This window comes from Mustela putorius, unplaced genomic scaffold, assembly GCF_011764305.1.
Source record: "Mustela putorius furo isolate JIRA1106 unplaced genomic scaffold, ASM1176430v1.1 tig00004033_pilon_pilon_pilon, whole genome shotgun sequence".
Taxonomy (NCBI): domain Eukaryota; kingdom Metazoa; phylum Chordata; class Mammalia; order Carnivora; family Mustelidae; genus Mustela; species Mustela putorius.
The window spans coordinates 4,274,182-4,291,428 of NW_025422169.1; the positions used below are offsets into that span (position 1 = coordinate 4,274,182).

Below are 17,247 nucleotides of genomic sequence, written 5' to 3' on the forward strand. Positions count from 1 at the left end.
AGGCACGTGTGCGCTGGAAGGTCGTGCGGCACCCCAGGTCCCGCCACTGTGCGAACGGAGCCCGGCGACCCTGCTCCCTGTCCCGCGCGGGAGCCCGCACCCCCTGGCTCTGTCGGGGCGTGAACGGCTCCGAAACACCGGGTGTTTCACTCACTGTGGCTTGATGCTACGGAGTCGGCCCCGGACGTATTTTAGCACCAGTCAAGGCACAGTACATGTCATCAGCCAAACAAAATTAACTTCAGTTCAAGGCAAAAAAAAAAAAAAAAAACCAAAAAACAAACAAACAAAAACCCAATTCATTTTTAAGTTACTTTCAGAGGCCAAGCACCTAAAAACATGCTTCATTGTTTGCAACTACACGGCGCACCACAGTGACACGGAGACTGGAACAAAGACCAACCTTGGAAAACCGAAAGATCCTTGATGGGGAGTAAGAATCTGACTTTAAATAATCTAAAATCATTTAAATGGCACAAAATAGGAGCCACGGGCCATCTCCGAGTAGACGACGTGCTTGGCTGCAGCGTCCCGCGCCTCCCCGGCAGCGGCCACGTTTCCAGTCCCTTCCCCACACTGCAGCCAGAGCTCGCTCTCCAACATGAACAGGACGTTATTGTCCTGTAACAAGTATTGTTCGGGGCCTCCCCACCGACCTCAGGCGAGGCTCAGGGCCTCGGGACCTGCAGCCCATACACACTTCCAGCCATAGCCCTGGACAGCGGTCGTGATGCCCCCCGCACCCCTGGCCGCGCGCCATCTACTGCCCCCCGCCTGCCCCACAAAGGCCCACAGGGCCACCAGGCAGCTGCCACCAGGTCGCCTTCCAGAGCCTCACACCCACAGAACGGGCCTCCCCTACTGCGCCCTGCCACAGTGACGGTCACCAACACCTTCCGATGTTTACTATTAGTAATGCAACATGCGTGGGTTTGCCAAGCGACACTTACGACAAGACAAGACACTCCAGACTCCCTGGAGGTGCTGACATAAGCGAACTCTGAAACAAATCCAGGCAAATGTTTAGAACGACACTTTGGGAGTCTGGCTGTCCACACCTGGTACCAAAGGCCAGCATCACCTCCTTAAGAAAAAGGCCCTGACCTTCCTGACGAGGCCTGTGCCCCCACATCAGCACCTGAGCCCCCGCCATGGCCGAGGCCCGTCCCGGCCTGCGGATCGGGCATTGATTTGGCTGCCTTTTTTTTTTTTTTAAAGATTTTATTTATTTATTTGACAGAGAGAGATCACAAGTAGGCAGAGAGGCAGGCAGAGAGAGAGGAGGAAGCAGGCTCCCAGTTGAGCAGAGAGCCCGATGCGGGACTCGATTCCAGGACGCTGAGATCATGACCTGAGCCGAAGGCAGCGGCTTAGCCCACTGAACCACCCAGGCACCCTGATTTGGCTGCTTTTATCTGTGCTCGGCAGTTTTCCTTAGTTTACACGACGGTTTACATTGGCCGCAGCGATCACGACGGGAACGTGCGGATTTCCCTCCCCCGCACGCTGGGACTCGAGAGTGTGTACGAAGGTTTCTGCCGTCCGTTGAACCAGCTTCTGCTGCGAGTGAGGAGGGCTGAGGGAGGCGGCGTGTTTGGGGACCGCTTTGGGTGGGTGCCCCAGGCCGTGAAGAGGGGGCGAGGTGCAGGTCAGCGGGGGGAGTCGCCGCAGGGTGGCGGACGTGTCTGGGATGACGGGAGCGGCTTTCGGACGCGGGGGGAGAGCTGCTCCTCGGCAAAGGGAGCCAGGACAAGCCTCCTGGAGCGGGACTGGCCCCGGGGATGCAGGTGCGCGCGTTTCAGTTTTGTGAACACATCCACAGCTTTCCTGCTGCTGCGAGGGCCGAGAGGCAGTGACACCCGGTGCCACGGGGTTCCCCCAGGGCCCAGCTACTGACTCCGGGTGCTGTTCCTCCCGTAAAAGAATCCACACTCCGTAGGGAAGTGGCAGACGTTAAGGCTGGGGCAAGGCAGGCAGGAGGGCGATCTGAACATGGAGCCGTACCACAAAGGAAGAAAGGGTGAAGATCCAAACAATGATGGGGACTCGCCAGAAGGACACAGAAGTCCCTGTGAAGGGCTCCCAATGGCTGGGTCTGGGGCAATCTGGCATTACCATAAACAGTGAAGGACCCAAACAAATACTGTTAAAATGTCCATACGACCTAAAGCCATCTACACATTTAATTCAATCCTTATCAAAATACCAACCGCATTGCTCCCAGAACTCCAACCAAGAACCATGGAGCCACAGAAGACTCGGAACAGCCAAAAGCGATCTTGAAAAGGAAAAACAAAGCTGGAGGCATCAAAATTCCAGATTTCAAGTTATATTACCAAACAGCAGTGATTAAAACAACAGAGCACTGGCACAAAAACAGACACACAGATCAACGGAATAGAATAGAAAACCCAGAAAAAACCTACAACTATATTATCAATCAATCTTTGACGAAGCAGGAAAGAATATTTCGTGGGAAAAAGTCTCTTCAACAAATAGTGCTGGGAAAACTGGACAGCCACATGCAGAAGAATGAACCAGACCACTTTCTTACACCACACACACGAAAACATATTCCAAATGGATTAAAGACCTAAATGTGAGACCTAAATGTGAGAAAAAAGAGAAAAAGAAAACCTAGAAGCAAGCACAGGCAGTAACCTTTTTCACATCAGTCTAACAACTTCATAGACACATCTCCTGAGTCACGGGAAACAAAAGCAAAAACAAACTATTTGACTACCTTAAGATAAAAAGCTTCTGGACAATGAAAGAAACAATCAACAAAACTAAAAGGCAACCTACTCAATGGGAGAAAATACTTGCAAATGACATCTCTGACAAAGGGTTAGTATCCAAAATATATAAAGAACTTATCAAACTCAACGCTCCAAAAACACAAATAATCCAAGTATAAAATGGTCATAAAGTAAAAACAGTAATTTCCCCAAAGACACACACAGAGCCGGCAGACCCATGAAAAGATGCTCAACATCACCCACCAGCAGGGAAGGGCAAATCAGAATGACAAGGAGATACCACCTCACACGTCAGAATGGCTTGAACTCAACAACACAAGAGGGGTGACTGGCTGGCTCAGCAGGAGGACTGTGCAACTCTTGACCTTGGGGTTGTGAGTTTGAACCCCATACTGGGTGTTGAGATTAATGAAATTAATAATAAAAACCTTAAAAAATAACCCCACAAGAAAAAAGTGCTGGCAAGGATGTAGAGAAAGGGGAGTCGTCATGGCCTGCTGGTGGGAACGCAAACTGGTGGAGCAGCCGCTCTGGAAGACAGTAAGGAGGCTCCGTAGAAAGTTCGAGCTAGGACTGCCCTCCGATCCAGCAATCTCACTACTGGGCATTAACCTACAGAACACAAAACCACTAAATCAAAAGGACACGTGCACCCTATGTTTACTGCACCATTATCTCCAACAGCCAAATTACAAAGCCGTGCAAGCATCCGGGGACGGGTGAGCGGGTGTGTGGACACACGTGCACCCGGGGTACGACTCTGCCATGAAATCTGGTCACGGTCCTGACGCGGGGGAGCCTGAGGGTATTACGCTGAGTGAAGCAAATCCGTCCTAGGAGAAGCAGCTCAGGATCTCACTCATATGTGGGTTTAAGAAACAAAACAAACACGGAAAGGAGAAAAAAGAAACAAACCAGCTAACAGACTCTGAGCTGCAGGGAACACACTCCTGGTCGCCGGCGGGGAAGGCTGGGAGGCGGGGTTAGGGAGCACACCTGCGACACCTGCGACACCGGCGATGAACACACACAAGGGCCTAAATGGTAACTCCGAGTAAACCAACATGGAGCGCGGGTCCACGGGGTATAAATAAGCAAGTGGGGGAGACGGGAAAGCTCTCCCCTGCACACCGCCCACTAATAAACGTGCGAGGAAGATGGAATTCGACCCCCCACCATATTAGCAGCTGCTTTAGGCAAGAATCTTCAATGGATATTAACCCGGGGCGGGAGTCTGATAAAGAATAGAGTATTTATGGGGCGCCTGGGTGGCTCAGTGGGTTAAAGCCTCTGCCTTCGGCTCAGGTCATGATCCCAGGGGCTCTCTGCTCGGCGGGGAGCCTGCTTCCTCCTCTTTCTACCTGCCTCTCTGTCTACTTGTGATCTGTCAAATAAATAAATAAAATCTTAAAAAAAAAAAAAAAAAGAATAGGGTATTTATATATATCCTAGTCTACCTCCCCACCCGCAAATAATCATTAATAATTATGAATAATGATACATTTATATTATATCATTAGTATATTATGAATAATTCCTTTATAATAATAAGTTAATTAATGTAAAGTTATTTATGAACTTTACACTGGAGGCGCAGGAACCTGGCAGAAACCATCTTCACACAAAGGACACGACTACACCGCGATGGGACGAGTCAGCGGCCTGTGCCGCCTCCTACGATGCCCCGAGGAGAACAGCGGACGTGGCTGTTTTCACCCAAAATGCATAAATCCCGCGGCAACAGGAGATGCCCATGAACCGAAGCCACCCTCACGTCACTGGCCTACACTCTTCCTCGCTGTCCAGGGCAGCAAAGATCACAAGGAAAACGGAGACACACGACAAGCACAGGTGATGCGGGCACGGGCCAACGCGGGGCCCGTGACCTCCACGGCGGAGCAGCCAGTGCGCGGGTGAAGACGGGGCCATCAGACCCCGAGGCCCCTTCCTGTCACTTCTCTGGAGCCAAGCACGCTGCCCCGTGAGCTCAGAGACCGCGTCGGACGGCGGCAGGCACCGTACCTTTGCTCTCACAGAGAACGACGGGTCCTCGGTCTCCGCGAGGTAGAAGAGGCAGGGGCTCCGACAGGCCTCCTTGACCACGCTCATCAGTCTGACGTGCAGGCTGGCGCACAGGTCCGTGACCAGGTCCTCGTAGGAGGCCGCCCGCGGGAAGGCGGCGCGCGGCTGGCGAGGGGCGGCCTCCCCGGGGGCCCCGCCGCGCTCCCTGTCCGGGCGAAGCGCCGGCTTGCTGCTCGCCACCACCTTGGTGAATTCGGCGTATTCGCGGAGGAGAAGTGAAATATCGTTCCGGGATTCTCTGAAACTGGTGTTGTACCTCAGCCTGTTGAGGTGGAACGCAGCCGCCTGGTTTCTCTCGGAATCCGCCCGCGGATTTCTACCGGGGCCGCCGCTCTCCCTCCACAAGGAAGAAGCGTCCCAACTGCCGGGCGCGTGGCCTCTCCCGCGCGGGCTCGGCTGCCGGGCGCCCGAGTGCACCACCGTGACCACAAGGGGACTCCGGCTCCGGGACGCGAGCTGCAGAGCCGGGGACTCGGGGACTCTTGTCAGAGGGAAAGCTCCAGCAGCCGTCTGGAGAGGGGCCTCCTTTGCAAAGACACTGGTGGAGGAGGCAGAAGGCTGAGAATCTCCCTTCTTCACAGTTTGTTTTAGCTTATGTGCGAAACGCAGATACTCCAGATCCAAAGTGTTCTGGGTGAGGTCATCGGCCACCTGCCAGGTGTTTGTCCAGGAGCTGAGCAAGCCACACTTTGCAGTGAAATTGGGGTGCCGCCTCAGGCTGTGCAAAGTTCTCGTGGTATCTGTCAGCTCTTTCGTTACGGTGAAATTAGCGTAAGTCCTGGGGATGCCGTGGAGGTCTCGGATCTGGATATACGGGGGCACATACCTGTCTTCTTTCTTGAACCCAACGAGCCAGTGTCTGGGAGCAGTGCCCGTCTCCAGCCCTGGGGCAGGGGGAGAGTAGCCCCACTCTTCGTTATCACTGTTATTCAGGCTCGGGAAAGAGTCGTAATCATCTTTCGAAGTATCTTCTTCTTTCTTGGTTTGACTACACCTCAAAGGGCAGGAACTCTCTACCTCTGATTTGGGATTTCTACGGCCCCCGCAAGAGTCCTGATCAGACTCTCCAGAAAGCGGCTCATACTGGATCTCAGAATTCACACTGACATGCACGTCTCTACCTACGGTCCCCGAGTCCTCCTCGGCTCTGAGCCCCTCACCAGAGGCCTGACTTGCTGTCTGCTCCTCAGAGACTCCACAAACAAGAGAGGCACAAGTCGGGGGAACAACGGAAGCACAAGGCTCTCTACTGGTATTTTCACCAGTGATGGCTGTTTTATGGTATGAATCCGCAGGTACACACATGGGGAAAAGCCCAGCGTCCAGCAGATCTTTTGTTTCACACACTGCCCGATCTTGCAGCACATGAACTGTGTCTGGTTTGTCTTCCGGAGATGTGGTGCTTGACTGGGAGTCAATACCTCCCAGATCTGTGGCTTCTTCATGGAAACTGGCCTCAGCATCACTATTCTTAAGCAAACTGGCCATTTTGACCACTGAGATTTCCTGTGTCTGGACCCCGGTCTCTGTGTCCATGGGTCTGGGACAGCGGGGTAAGGCAGCCCCATCGGAGGGAAAAGCCAGTCTGGGGCTCTCTGAGTGCCCACGCGTCTGTGTATCAGCCCCGCCAGCTGAGCAAGAGCTCAAGGACCGAGCCTGCAGGTAAAGGCCTTCATCTGTCTTCACACCACCGCTGAAGAGATGATTGCCGATACTTTCAGGGCTGGTCTGCTCTTTTAGTGCCACATTCACTGTACCACTTGGAGCAGTTGTAGAAACAAATGTGTCTGCCAAAGACTTATTTTCAATCATCTTTGTAGGACTCCCTGGAGGCTCATTGGTCTCCAAGACAAGAGAACTGAAATTCCTGTTTTGGATGCTAACTGGCTGCAGTGGGTTTCCTGATGGCACCAGTTGTTCTAGAGAAAGCTTGACATCCTCTCCGTATCTGGCAGCCACGGCAGGCTGGCCCAGCTCCGCAGCACGGAACGGCAGCTTTTCTGAGACAGAGAAGCCCTCGCCATGCTCCCCTGGGCCAATCTCCTCAGTTAGCTCACCAGGCAGGGTCAGACAGCCGTCTCTTCTTTCTGGATGCTTACTTCTTACGATAGGCATCTCGGCACAGAGCTGCATCTGTTGTACTCCACCTAAGTTATCTTGTTCCACCGGATAAGTAGGACCAACAAAAGAATGTTCTTTCTCCGTCAAGGCCAAGTTTACAGACCCCATCCGGGAGAATCTGTCATTTCCCTCACCCAGTGTACTGGCCAGCTGCAGACCACACAGAGACAAGGCCTGAGGTGGATGTGCTGCTTCGACCGGATCCTGGCGGTCAGGACTGGAAGCTGGTGACACTTCTTCAATTAAAGAAGCAAAAGGAAAGTCTGAGGTGACATTCACTTCCTCTGCGATCTCAAGGGCGCAAGTTTCTTTAGAAAGTATTAAGGTAACGGTTTGTAAACTGTCACCTTTCCTCTCCTTACTTTCTAACGACTTCTCAGGCATCGTAGGGAACATGGAGGTATAATTCACAGAATCTACCTCTGGGTCTTCTAGGAGAGTCACCTCTTCTGGCTCAATGATCTCTTCAGTCGCGTCCTGAAGTTCCAAACTTGCCCCGGGGGCCTCCCCCGGTGCCCCCGCCGGCGCCCCTTCTCTGGGGCTGGTGGGCGGCGATATGAGTGTGAGGTCGAGGTCGGAACCCTCCTCCGAGAACTCCAGGCTGGCCTCCTCTCTGCTCCCTGAGAGGCCGGTTTGTTTGGTACAAGCGGTAGGAAAGGACTCCAAGTTCCTCTGCTCACTCTTCAGCCCGCGCCCATCCCGCACGGGCTCCGAGGAGCCGACTGTGGCGCCACCCGCCGGCGGAGCGCGGTCACGCGCGGAACCGTGTCCCAGGGCAGCAGAGGCGGCCAGCGAGACCGCGTCTTGCACCTGGGATGGCTCTATGACCTCTTCCGCAGATATGCCAAGGAGGCTCGGGGTGTGCAGGAAAAGCTCTTGAGAGGGCTTCGTCTCTTCTCCGGGTGCCGGATAATTAGAACCTTCAAAGGACGACAACGCCTCCGCCACCACCAAGCTGCCGGATGGAACCAGAATCCCTTTTCGCAGCGAACACATTTCTTCTGCAGGTACCTCTTCGCTGAGTGAGGAGGCGCAAAGGTATTTAGTACCTTTCTGCTTGGACACTGTGGGAGAGGGACCGTCCCTAAGGCCCTGTGTTTGTGCCTTTTCAAAAGCAGATGCAGGACGCCTCAGACTCCCGGTAGGTGACACCGGTGTAATCCACTCCGGATGAAAGGCTGTCGGTTCCCGGCCTGTATTTACAACGTCTGTCTGCACTGGGACGTCTGTCTGTACTGGGACGTAGGTATTTTTTTCAAAAGTGAAGGTAACTGGTTCCAGATTAATCATCACATACTCTGGATCACCCTTCCTCTCCAGGGCAGGCTGACAGTCTCCGCTCAGGGGGCCGCTCTGCCGGATGAGGCCCTGGAGAGCACTGGGTTCTGTTTGCGCCGCTGCGTGGAAGACATCCCCCGCGCTGTCAAGGGCACCGCATGCAGATTTCTGACAGATCACCAGCGGATCGCCGAGCCCATCGTAAGTCCTGCTGAATGTGGTCTGTGCGACAGTATCGTTGTAAGTCGCTCCTGTGCTATCAAGTGGCTCAAAGGTTTTGTCTGCGCCGGGAATGTCGGGTCCATTAGCTTGGGTACTTCCAATAGTAGCAAGAACAAGACCGGAAGTCTCCAGCTTATCTGATGGGCCTCGTTCAGCTGCTTCCCCAATGATCTGAAATGACAAAAAGAAAAATCAAGAGTCAAACAGACTCTTTTTCACGTTTACGTGTGGAGAAGAACAGAGTGGACGAGAATCAGTGTCAGTTTGTTCTTTCGAATCTTCTAATTTTAAAGACTATCACAGGGTAGAAATCAAGCAAACTGCTCTTTTTTTAGATACTTACAACAGCCCCAAATAGGAATTTTTCTCTAAATAAATATACACACAAATGAGAGCTTCAAACCTTCAACTGCATAGCCTTCCGTCTTCCTTTTTTTTTTTTTTTTTAATTGCCTTTTGGGAAGAAAAGCGGCCAGACCAATGACAAGTACAAAGACCTGAAAGTGCAGCCTGTTTGCTAACCTCACTGCCTGATGCAGAAATGCAGTACTAGAGAAAAAAGGACTCAGTTTTAAGTGCTTCTTTTTAAGATTAAAAGATAGTTTTTAAAGCCAAGAACAACTTAAACACCAGCTTTCAATCAGAATAAAATACACTGCCATCTGGAACTTTCCCACGAGGAAAGGTAACTTAGGATCCCTTGTATGAAGTAGGACTGATCGGCAGTTCTTCCGAGTTGTCAACCTCTGTTCTGGTAAATAAAGATCTACTCTTTAGCCTTCTTCTTTGCTTGTAACTGGAGGTCAGGTCTCGTTTTAGTGCCTCCTACTCAACAGAACAACAGAAAACAATGCAGCCTGCATTGCCGAACTGAACCAAAAGGACTGCAGGAAGGAATTAGGTTAAATATCAGCAGAAAATCTCTGGACATTCCGATGACCTCATCGGAATGGGTCTGTTTTAAGGCTGAAGCATGGTCTTGTCCAGAATATGGTAAAATGGACTGATCATCACTGTCCATATACCTGTAATTTTTGGAACATTATTAGTCACAGATTTCCTGCCACACCTTCAGGCGATCATGCTGAAAGTCAAGACCTGGGCTTCAAGTCTGTTAAAAAGACCTTCTGTCTTACAGAAAGGCACTGACCCACATCCATGGCAGGGTAGAGCGAAGACTCCATTTTTAAGAGGAACTGACTGACCAGACACAAAGCACGGGAAAGTCTTGATGGTAAAAGTCATTCTGAAACCTTCCAGTGACCCTTCAAGTCACAACGTGGTTGCCAATCCCACCGTGCCTGCATATTTAGTGAAATGCAAATTGTCACCAGCTTCCTGTGTGTGTGCGGACACTATTTTAAAAGATTTTATTTATTTATTTGACAAAGATCACAAGGAGGCAGAGAGGCAGGCAGAGAGAGAGAGGAGGAAGCGGACTCCCTGTTGAGCAGAGAACCCAATGCAGGGCTCAATCCCAGGACCCTGAGATCATGACCTGAGCTGAAGCCAGAGGCTCAACCCACTGAGGCATCCAGGTGCCCCGATACTTCCTTTTTTTAACTACTGGTGAAGTATAATGTGTTTAAACATAAAGAACTTTTTATTTTATTTGGTTCTTTTTATTCACACACAAAATCAAACACATGACTATGAGCAACATGTCAACGGTTTCTCACGCCTGTGGTGCTGGGGTGTTTGACACACCTAGTGCGCCCACGTGGGGAAGGTGCAGGGGGTAGTGCCTGTGCACACACCCTTCAAGTACAGGCGTAGCAGCCAAGGAGATGATGGGAAAAAACTCAAGTATATGCCACAGAAATGAATTTTAATGCTCTCTCTACTTCTTAATTCTTGGTTTCACATTTGCAAAAACACCATTTTTAGAATTAGTAATGATGATAGCTAATTACAGATTAAAACAACAAAAAATACTTTATCGGGTAGTAAACAGTCTTCTAAACTTTATTTTCTTATTCTAAGGTAGAGATTCTTTTATTTTTTTAAAAGATTTTATTTATTTATTTATTTATTTATTTATTTGACAGAGAGAGAGAGAAAGAGAGATCACAAGCAGGCAGAGAAAGAGCGGGAAGCAGGCTCCCCACAGAGCAGGTAGCCTGACCTGGGGCTCAAGCCCAGGACCCTGGGATCATGACCTGAGCCCAAGGCAGAAGCTTAACCCACTGAGCCACCCAGGCGCCCCAAGATTCTTTTTTTAAAAAGATATATTTACTTATTCATTTCAGAGAGCGAGCACAAGCGGAGGAAGGGGCAGGGGGAGAGAGAGCAGCAGACTTAGGCTCCTTGATCTGGGAGAAAGGAGCGCGGTCCTTTTGCATCAGGCTGTGGGAGACTAAGCTCACGTGAGCAGAAGGCGCAGACCAGTGTGTGGCGCGCAGCACGCCACTCGTTTCATTTCCATACAGACAAGCATGGCTCTCTGAGGCTTGCCCCTGGACCCGCAATTCCTCAAGTCATCCCAAGGACAGAAATGCTGTCGACTCAATGTTAAACCAGGCACTGCAGGGCCCAAACCACGGCAAAAATATTCTGGAAGAGAGGGACACTGAGACCTTAAAGAGGCCCATGTTTTGTCAGTCCGTTTCCTTACAGACTTTTGATACAACTCTTTTATATCTGTTCCAGTTAAAATGTGACGATCTGCTGCTGCTGAACATTAGCTGAGAACACTGTAGGAAACAAAATATATTTTCCATATTTATAAATAGTTACTGACAGACCTAGCGGAGCCTGGCATTGTACTTTCTGTTCCAGCATTTGTTTTCACAAATAATTTTTAAATATTCCATTTCAGTTTGAGGTTTATCAAAGACTTCTAATATTTATTATTGCATTTGATCCTTAAAAACTATTCTATAGTGTCTGAGTGGTGCAGTCGGTGAAGCGTCTGCCTTTGGCTCACATTATGATGTCACGATGTCACGGTCCTGGTATCAAGCCCTGTGTTAGGCTCCCTGCTCAGTAGGGAGTCTGCTTCTCCCTCTCTCCCGCACCCCCCACCCTGCTCCTACTCTCTCAAACAAAAAACAAACAAAAAAACTATTCTAAGTAACAACAGGTATTATTTAACCTCTTTTAAAGGATAAGACAGTATGCTCAGAGAGAACAAGTAATTTGTCCCAAATTATACAGCTAAGAAGTGATACCATTATGGCTGGCCCCACACCCATGTGACTTCCATGGTTTGTTTTTACGTCTGCTTCTTCAGTCAGGATGGAGAAAATCTCCACCTGTAGACAATCCAGAGCAATATTTATGGAAACTAAGTTTTTGGTATTATTTATCCTTTACATAGATATAGAGAATGCACCTTCCTAAAAGAAACCAATGGTATGTTTTGAATGTGATTTTACATCAAGGAGAAAAAAGAAATTTCTTAAAAAATGTGAGCACGTAGAGTGCTGGGTTTTACTTACCTCGTTATGACAAGAATAAATGAAATTCTGGCTTCCTGGGAGATCTGGATGACCTTCTCTGGCAAACGTGTCTTTCTGTTCATTCTGTATCCAGAACTCCAAGCCTCCTGCGGGCGGCGGTTTCATGGAGGGAGCCAAGGAGTCCGTGTCAGGGAAGGAAACAGCGGCAGCATGACCTCCGGGAGGTTTGCTGGTCCCCAGCAGAGGGGCTACAGAACATCTTTCCACGCTGGAGGACTCCTCGATTTCACTGAATTCAAAAGATTCTAATGTGCTATTGATAGACACGTATTTTGCTGGGTTGCTGTGTTCCACCACTTTTCGGGATGACCGGAGGACTTTGTTTTGATTGCTGTAGAACAGAGCTACCCACATGTGCAGTAAAAGCTTCACTTCTTCCACATTATCAGGCAAGTCAGTGTTCCAGGGCCTGAGATTTTAAAGAGAAAACATGCAAAAAAATCACTGAAACCGGTGATTTTAATCTTAGTTTTAAAGGTGCTCATTTTTATATTAAAAATACAGGAACATGAAATAATGAATAAGATAAAAATGAGGTTAATGTAACAAATAATGACAGTGAATCTAATTCCCTCACTTAACAGAGGCAGAAGAGGGAACTGGAAATCAGAGCTTTGAAAGGTAACTTCTTTTAGATCATAAAACCCTTATGCAGCAGAGCCACGAATGGAGCACAGGTCTCCAGGGTCCTGGTCTAGGACTTTTCTTCTACTCCACTCTAGCCCTGTCTGGACACAATATACCTATTATGTGAAGCATGGCTCCAGCAACCACCCAAATCCTCATTTCTGGCAAGCCTGGCCAAATCATTTCTTTCCTATTTCTGTGTGTCTCTTCTCATAACTGGAAAGTCTAAAAATTAAAATATCTCTATAGGCAATTCAGCAGAACTACACTATTTTCACATGATAGTCCTGGAAAATCTCCTGAAACCACACAGCGAGAAAGCGTCTCTGGCCACTGGCCCGGGGAAATTGTTAGCAGAGAGCGCCCATGAGAAGAGTCAGAGGGTCGCAGAGCTGGGCTTCAGTTAAGCAGGATGAAGGTTAAGGAAAGACCCCAAGTAGATGGGAACGATAAGTGTGTGCTCCCGTGAGTGCGAGCTGGTAACCAGTGCGCGGAGAGGAGTCTGATATGACTTAGTCGCTCCTCGGGAACACTCCACAGAGAGGTAACCGAGTGCCATTCCCAGCCACGAGGCTCCTTGTGAACAGTGACGACTAGCACTTACTAACAGGTGCCAGTCACCGCGCAAAACCCTCAGGCACACAGCAGCCTGACCTGTAGCTATTACTAACCCGTCCGTACTCAAAGGGTTCCCCGCGGACGTCCATCCTCCACTGGCATCCCCTGGAAATGTTAGAAATGCAGACTCACAGGCCCTGTCCCAAACAGACTTGAGTCACAATCTGCACCTCAGTGAGGTCCCTAGATAAGCTGCATCGAGAAGCACAGGAACCTCTTCCAGGTCACAGAAGCCAGGTGAGTGGGAGAACCTACGCTAAGCCCCGCGTCAGCCCACACTCCAAAGCCTGTGCTTCCAGTCCCTCTGCTGTCCCTGCCTCGGCCCCTTTAGGCTTTACAGAACAACCCTATGTAAACCTGCTCACTCAGAACAACCTGACCAGCTTAACAAACCAGAAGTAAATCTTGAAATGTTTCTTCCAGAATTCTGTAAAGCATTATTTCTCTATCTCACGATTTTACATTAAGATCTCACTTAAATACTGTAATTCAAAGACCACAAAGGCTTATGTAGGAACATCTCAAAATGGAAAGCTGTTCACAGGGCCCATGTCAGCTTGCAAAAGGTCTCCATGGGACCACCGACAGCGGCAAAAACAGCGTCATTTTCTCGGTTGTCAGTAGCCACGCCTGCCTGATACCACTAAGTTACCGGAGTCACCACAGTACTTCTCTTTCCCCAACGTCTGACGCGAGGGCTCCTCCCCACTGTGCTCATCTCAACACCAACGTCACGTCCACTTCATGGAGCGTCCCCCTACTCACCCATGCAGTGCTCTGATGATGGTCTTCTCCAGGGGGTTGTTGGTATATTTGCTGTCCAAGCTGAATACATATTCCGTGTCACATTTGAAAGTGACCTTATAGGAGCCGTCACAGCTGAACACGGTATGAGAGCAACGGGAGTCCCTCAGGCTGGAGGACAGCAGCCTACCCCTGAGCTTGAGCGCCGGGTCCTCGCACAGCTTCTGCAGCGGGGAGGTGCTCTGCTGGTGCCGGAATGGCATCACTTTCCCCACGGGGGTTCCCGCTTCAGGGCCTTTGGGGCCGTTCTTGGCGAAAGCGGGGCTGGGGATCCCTCTCTGCTGTAGATATCTCTTCGAATGCTCCGCAAGGAGCAGGGCATAGGAATGTTCCACGGCAACAAAAGAGCTTTGGCTTGCATCATGGGTTTCCATTGTCTCCTCGGGAAGGGCTGATGGGACTGCCACGGGGGCCGGACTGGCGGGAGCCAAGCTCTCCTTCTCTTGGCTGACGGGGCAGTGGGACGCCGGACTACTCTTTTTCTGAGAGGCGGGCTTAGGTAACAGTCCACCTTTTTGATTTTTAACTCCTCTGTGATATTCATGGTCAGACGTACCACGTACAGAATGTTCTTTAGAAAGCAAAGCATCATTTTGCGGTGATTCAGAGGAACAGGGCAAGTGTCTGGGTTCAGACGGCGGCGTGGCAGAAGTAGCGGCACTCAGTGCTAGGTCAGCTAGCATATTCAGGGCTTGGGAGTCACAGGTGACCATGGAGTTCTCAGGCAGATCTCTCGGAGCCACCGAGCTGTCTTCTGCCGGAGCTGCCTCAGTGCTAATAACATCCTCCCGGCCAACCGATGAGATTTCTGATGGAAGTTGTGAACCAGCTTCTCCTTTTGCTTCAGTATAAAAGGAAAAGACATGTAACATTTGATGGCCATATACTTTCTCCACTATATTATTACTATGGCTTAGCGAAAATCAGGGTTAAGTCAATATATTCAAGAACCTCTGGACAGGTTACACAGATTATTTGTTGAGATTTTACTATCAGACAGGTTTGTTCCAACTACCAGTTCTAATGTAATATATTTACCATGGGAACAAATCTTAAGGACTGTGCATATTGATTTAAGAAGAAATCACCTTCAGAAAGGCAGGTGCTGAACTACATACAAGGTACACTGCTCAGCTAGAGAAATATACAGAGGGGGGAAAAAAGAATAAAAAACAAGAGGCCTGTCCTTAGAGAGCTTACAGTGTAATGAGAACATAAGAATTTCTAAGTTTGAACTGGATAATATCGTACGTTAACACGCTTTCAGAAATTGTGCCCCTTAACAAGTGCTTTGTTAGAGAAATCACCTAAGTTCAACCTAGAAACAACTTTTCACCACACTGATGTTTCATTAGAGCATGTAATGACACAAATAAAAAAATCAGAAGAGTCGTAGGATCATTCATTCAGAATCACTGATTTCATCACCTAAAACTAATTTCTGTCCTGAAGATATTTCCTCTCCTGTCTGCAAATAGCGAATCTCCTTGTCTGTCGAGAATTCTCCTTCCTGCAGGGGATCCAATCCACCCACCTGCCTTTGAGCAGAAAGCCAGCCTTCTACCGTGGCCTACTTGCATTCTCAGGAAGTCAGTCCGGCCTCCTGAGACGCTGCTATCATGAAGGACAAAGTTCACAACAACACTTGGCATCGATTCCCTGCAGCACGTGCACGAACAGAAAAGCCAACTGTGTTCTTTATAACATCGGCAGCAAGTCTGAAATGAATTATTAACCTGCCTGCAAAGACCAGTGATGAATCCATTTAAAGAGAAAACCCTGGCCTGTGCGGCCATCACGCAGAATGAGAAGGTGTGTGCGTGTGGTGGGAAGGATAAAAGTAACCAACCACTGCCCGCTTATGTGAAACAGCAAAACTCAACGGGATTACGTAGAAGAGAATGACCCAAAGCAGAGAATCACCTCACCGGCCCCACGGATCTACTGGAAACATCACTGAATTACTGACTTCTCAATCAGTTAAAAACAGAATACTGATAATCTCTTTTAAAAAATACAAGACAACACCAAATAAAATATATAAAAAATTCAGAGTTCAATAAAGAAAAGCTATGCTGAAAACTTTAAAAGGGGCAGAAAACCATTCGTTTCAGTATCAAAAATGAGCTTTCTCTAAATTCTGTACTTGGAAGTATCAGAAATGATTAAACAGATTAGTACAGGTGACTAAGAAATAAAAGAAAAATTAAGATATTTAAAAGGTGGCAATCTTAACATTTTAACTCGGAATGTGGCTGCCCAATAAATATAGAAGTTTATAATACAAACCAGCCTGATTCAGACACATATTTTAAAAACTTTTCATTTTCTGGGCGCACTTTTCTGCCAATACCCAACTGCATTCCTCCCATGGATCCATGAGTCTACAAATATCTACAAATATTTATACCAATTTGGTGCAAATAATTCGAATGATACGGCTAAGCACACAGGCATTTATATGTGTATCTATGCTCATAATGTTTATAAACTCCTTCATAATGTTTACAATTTCATTTGAAATCAAATTACAAATTCCATGGAAAGACAGGACGAAGACACATCCAATGATTAGGGAGGAGTATGGACTTGGTTCCACAGTGTTGTCAAAAACCCAGAAGGAACGAAAGAAACAGAGAGCTGAGAGAAGATCAGAAAATCGGGAAAGGCCTCCGGAGGGCCTCACTGTGCAGAATGTGGTGCACAGAGCAGAAATCGGGCGACGCCTGAAGGGAAGTGCAGAGTGTGTGGCAGGGCAGGGCCACACCCGGCGAGCGAGAAACAGCAGGAGGGAGGAGGGGAGGTGTGGGCAAGGCCTCCTTATGAACCGCCCAAGAGACGAGTGGAGTTTGCATTTGGTAGGTGTGTGTCTCAAAACCGCAATCACTGGGTTTTCAAATCACAGGACAAGCTCTTAAAAAAAACTGTCACTCATCAAAAACCAAACAAAACGCACAAAAAATCCTTCTGTCATAAAACAATATGAAAGATACAGAAAAAAACACAGTTATCCTTAATACCCAAACCAGCAAAACAATGTTTTCTCAATTCCCACTATCCGTGAGTTTTTTTAAAAAAATCTAAAAATAGGTGAGGGAGAAAGCAGAATTAGAAAATTGATAGGTATACAAAGGTATAAGGACATTACATTTTGTTAAAACAAGAAAAACCACACACATGCACCCAGCAGGCCTCAATACGGAAGATGAAGTAGAGTTAGAGACGCCGCAGGCTGGAAGCAACACGCTGCGCGGCCACACAGATGTGGGGGAGAT

At 48.8% G+C, this 17,247-nt stretch overlaps 1 protein-coding gene across 5 annotated transcripts in view; it reads right to left on the minus strand.

Annotated features, from left to right (window-relative positions):
• Positions 1–17,247, minus strand: part of TASOR2 (transcription activation suppressor family member 2) — a 77,923-nt gene that overhangs the window by 8,434 nt on the left and 52,242 nt on the right. For all 5 annotated transcript variants that reach the window (XM_045072316.1, XM_004757927.3, XM_045072317.1 and 2 more), the window contains 3 exons: positions 13,934–14,813; positions 11,903–12,332; positions 4,782–8,633 (listed from right to left, as the gene is read on the minus strand). In XM_045072316.1, the coding sequence (XP_044928251.1) occupies positions 4,782–8,633; positions 11,903–12,332; positions 13,934–14,813 (5,162 nt within the window). The remainder of the gene's footprint in view (positions 1–4,781; positions 8,634–11,902; positions 12,333–13,933; positions 14,814–17,247) is intronic.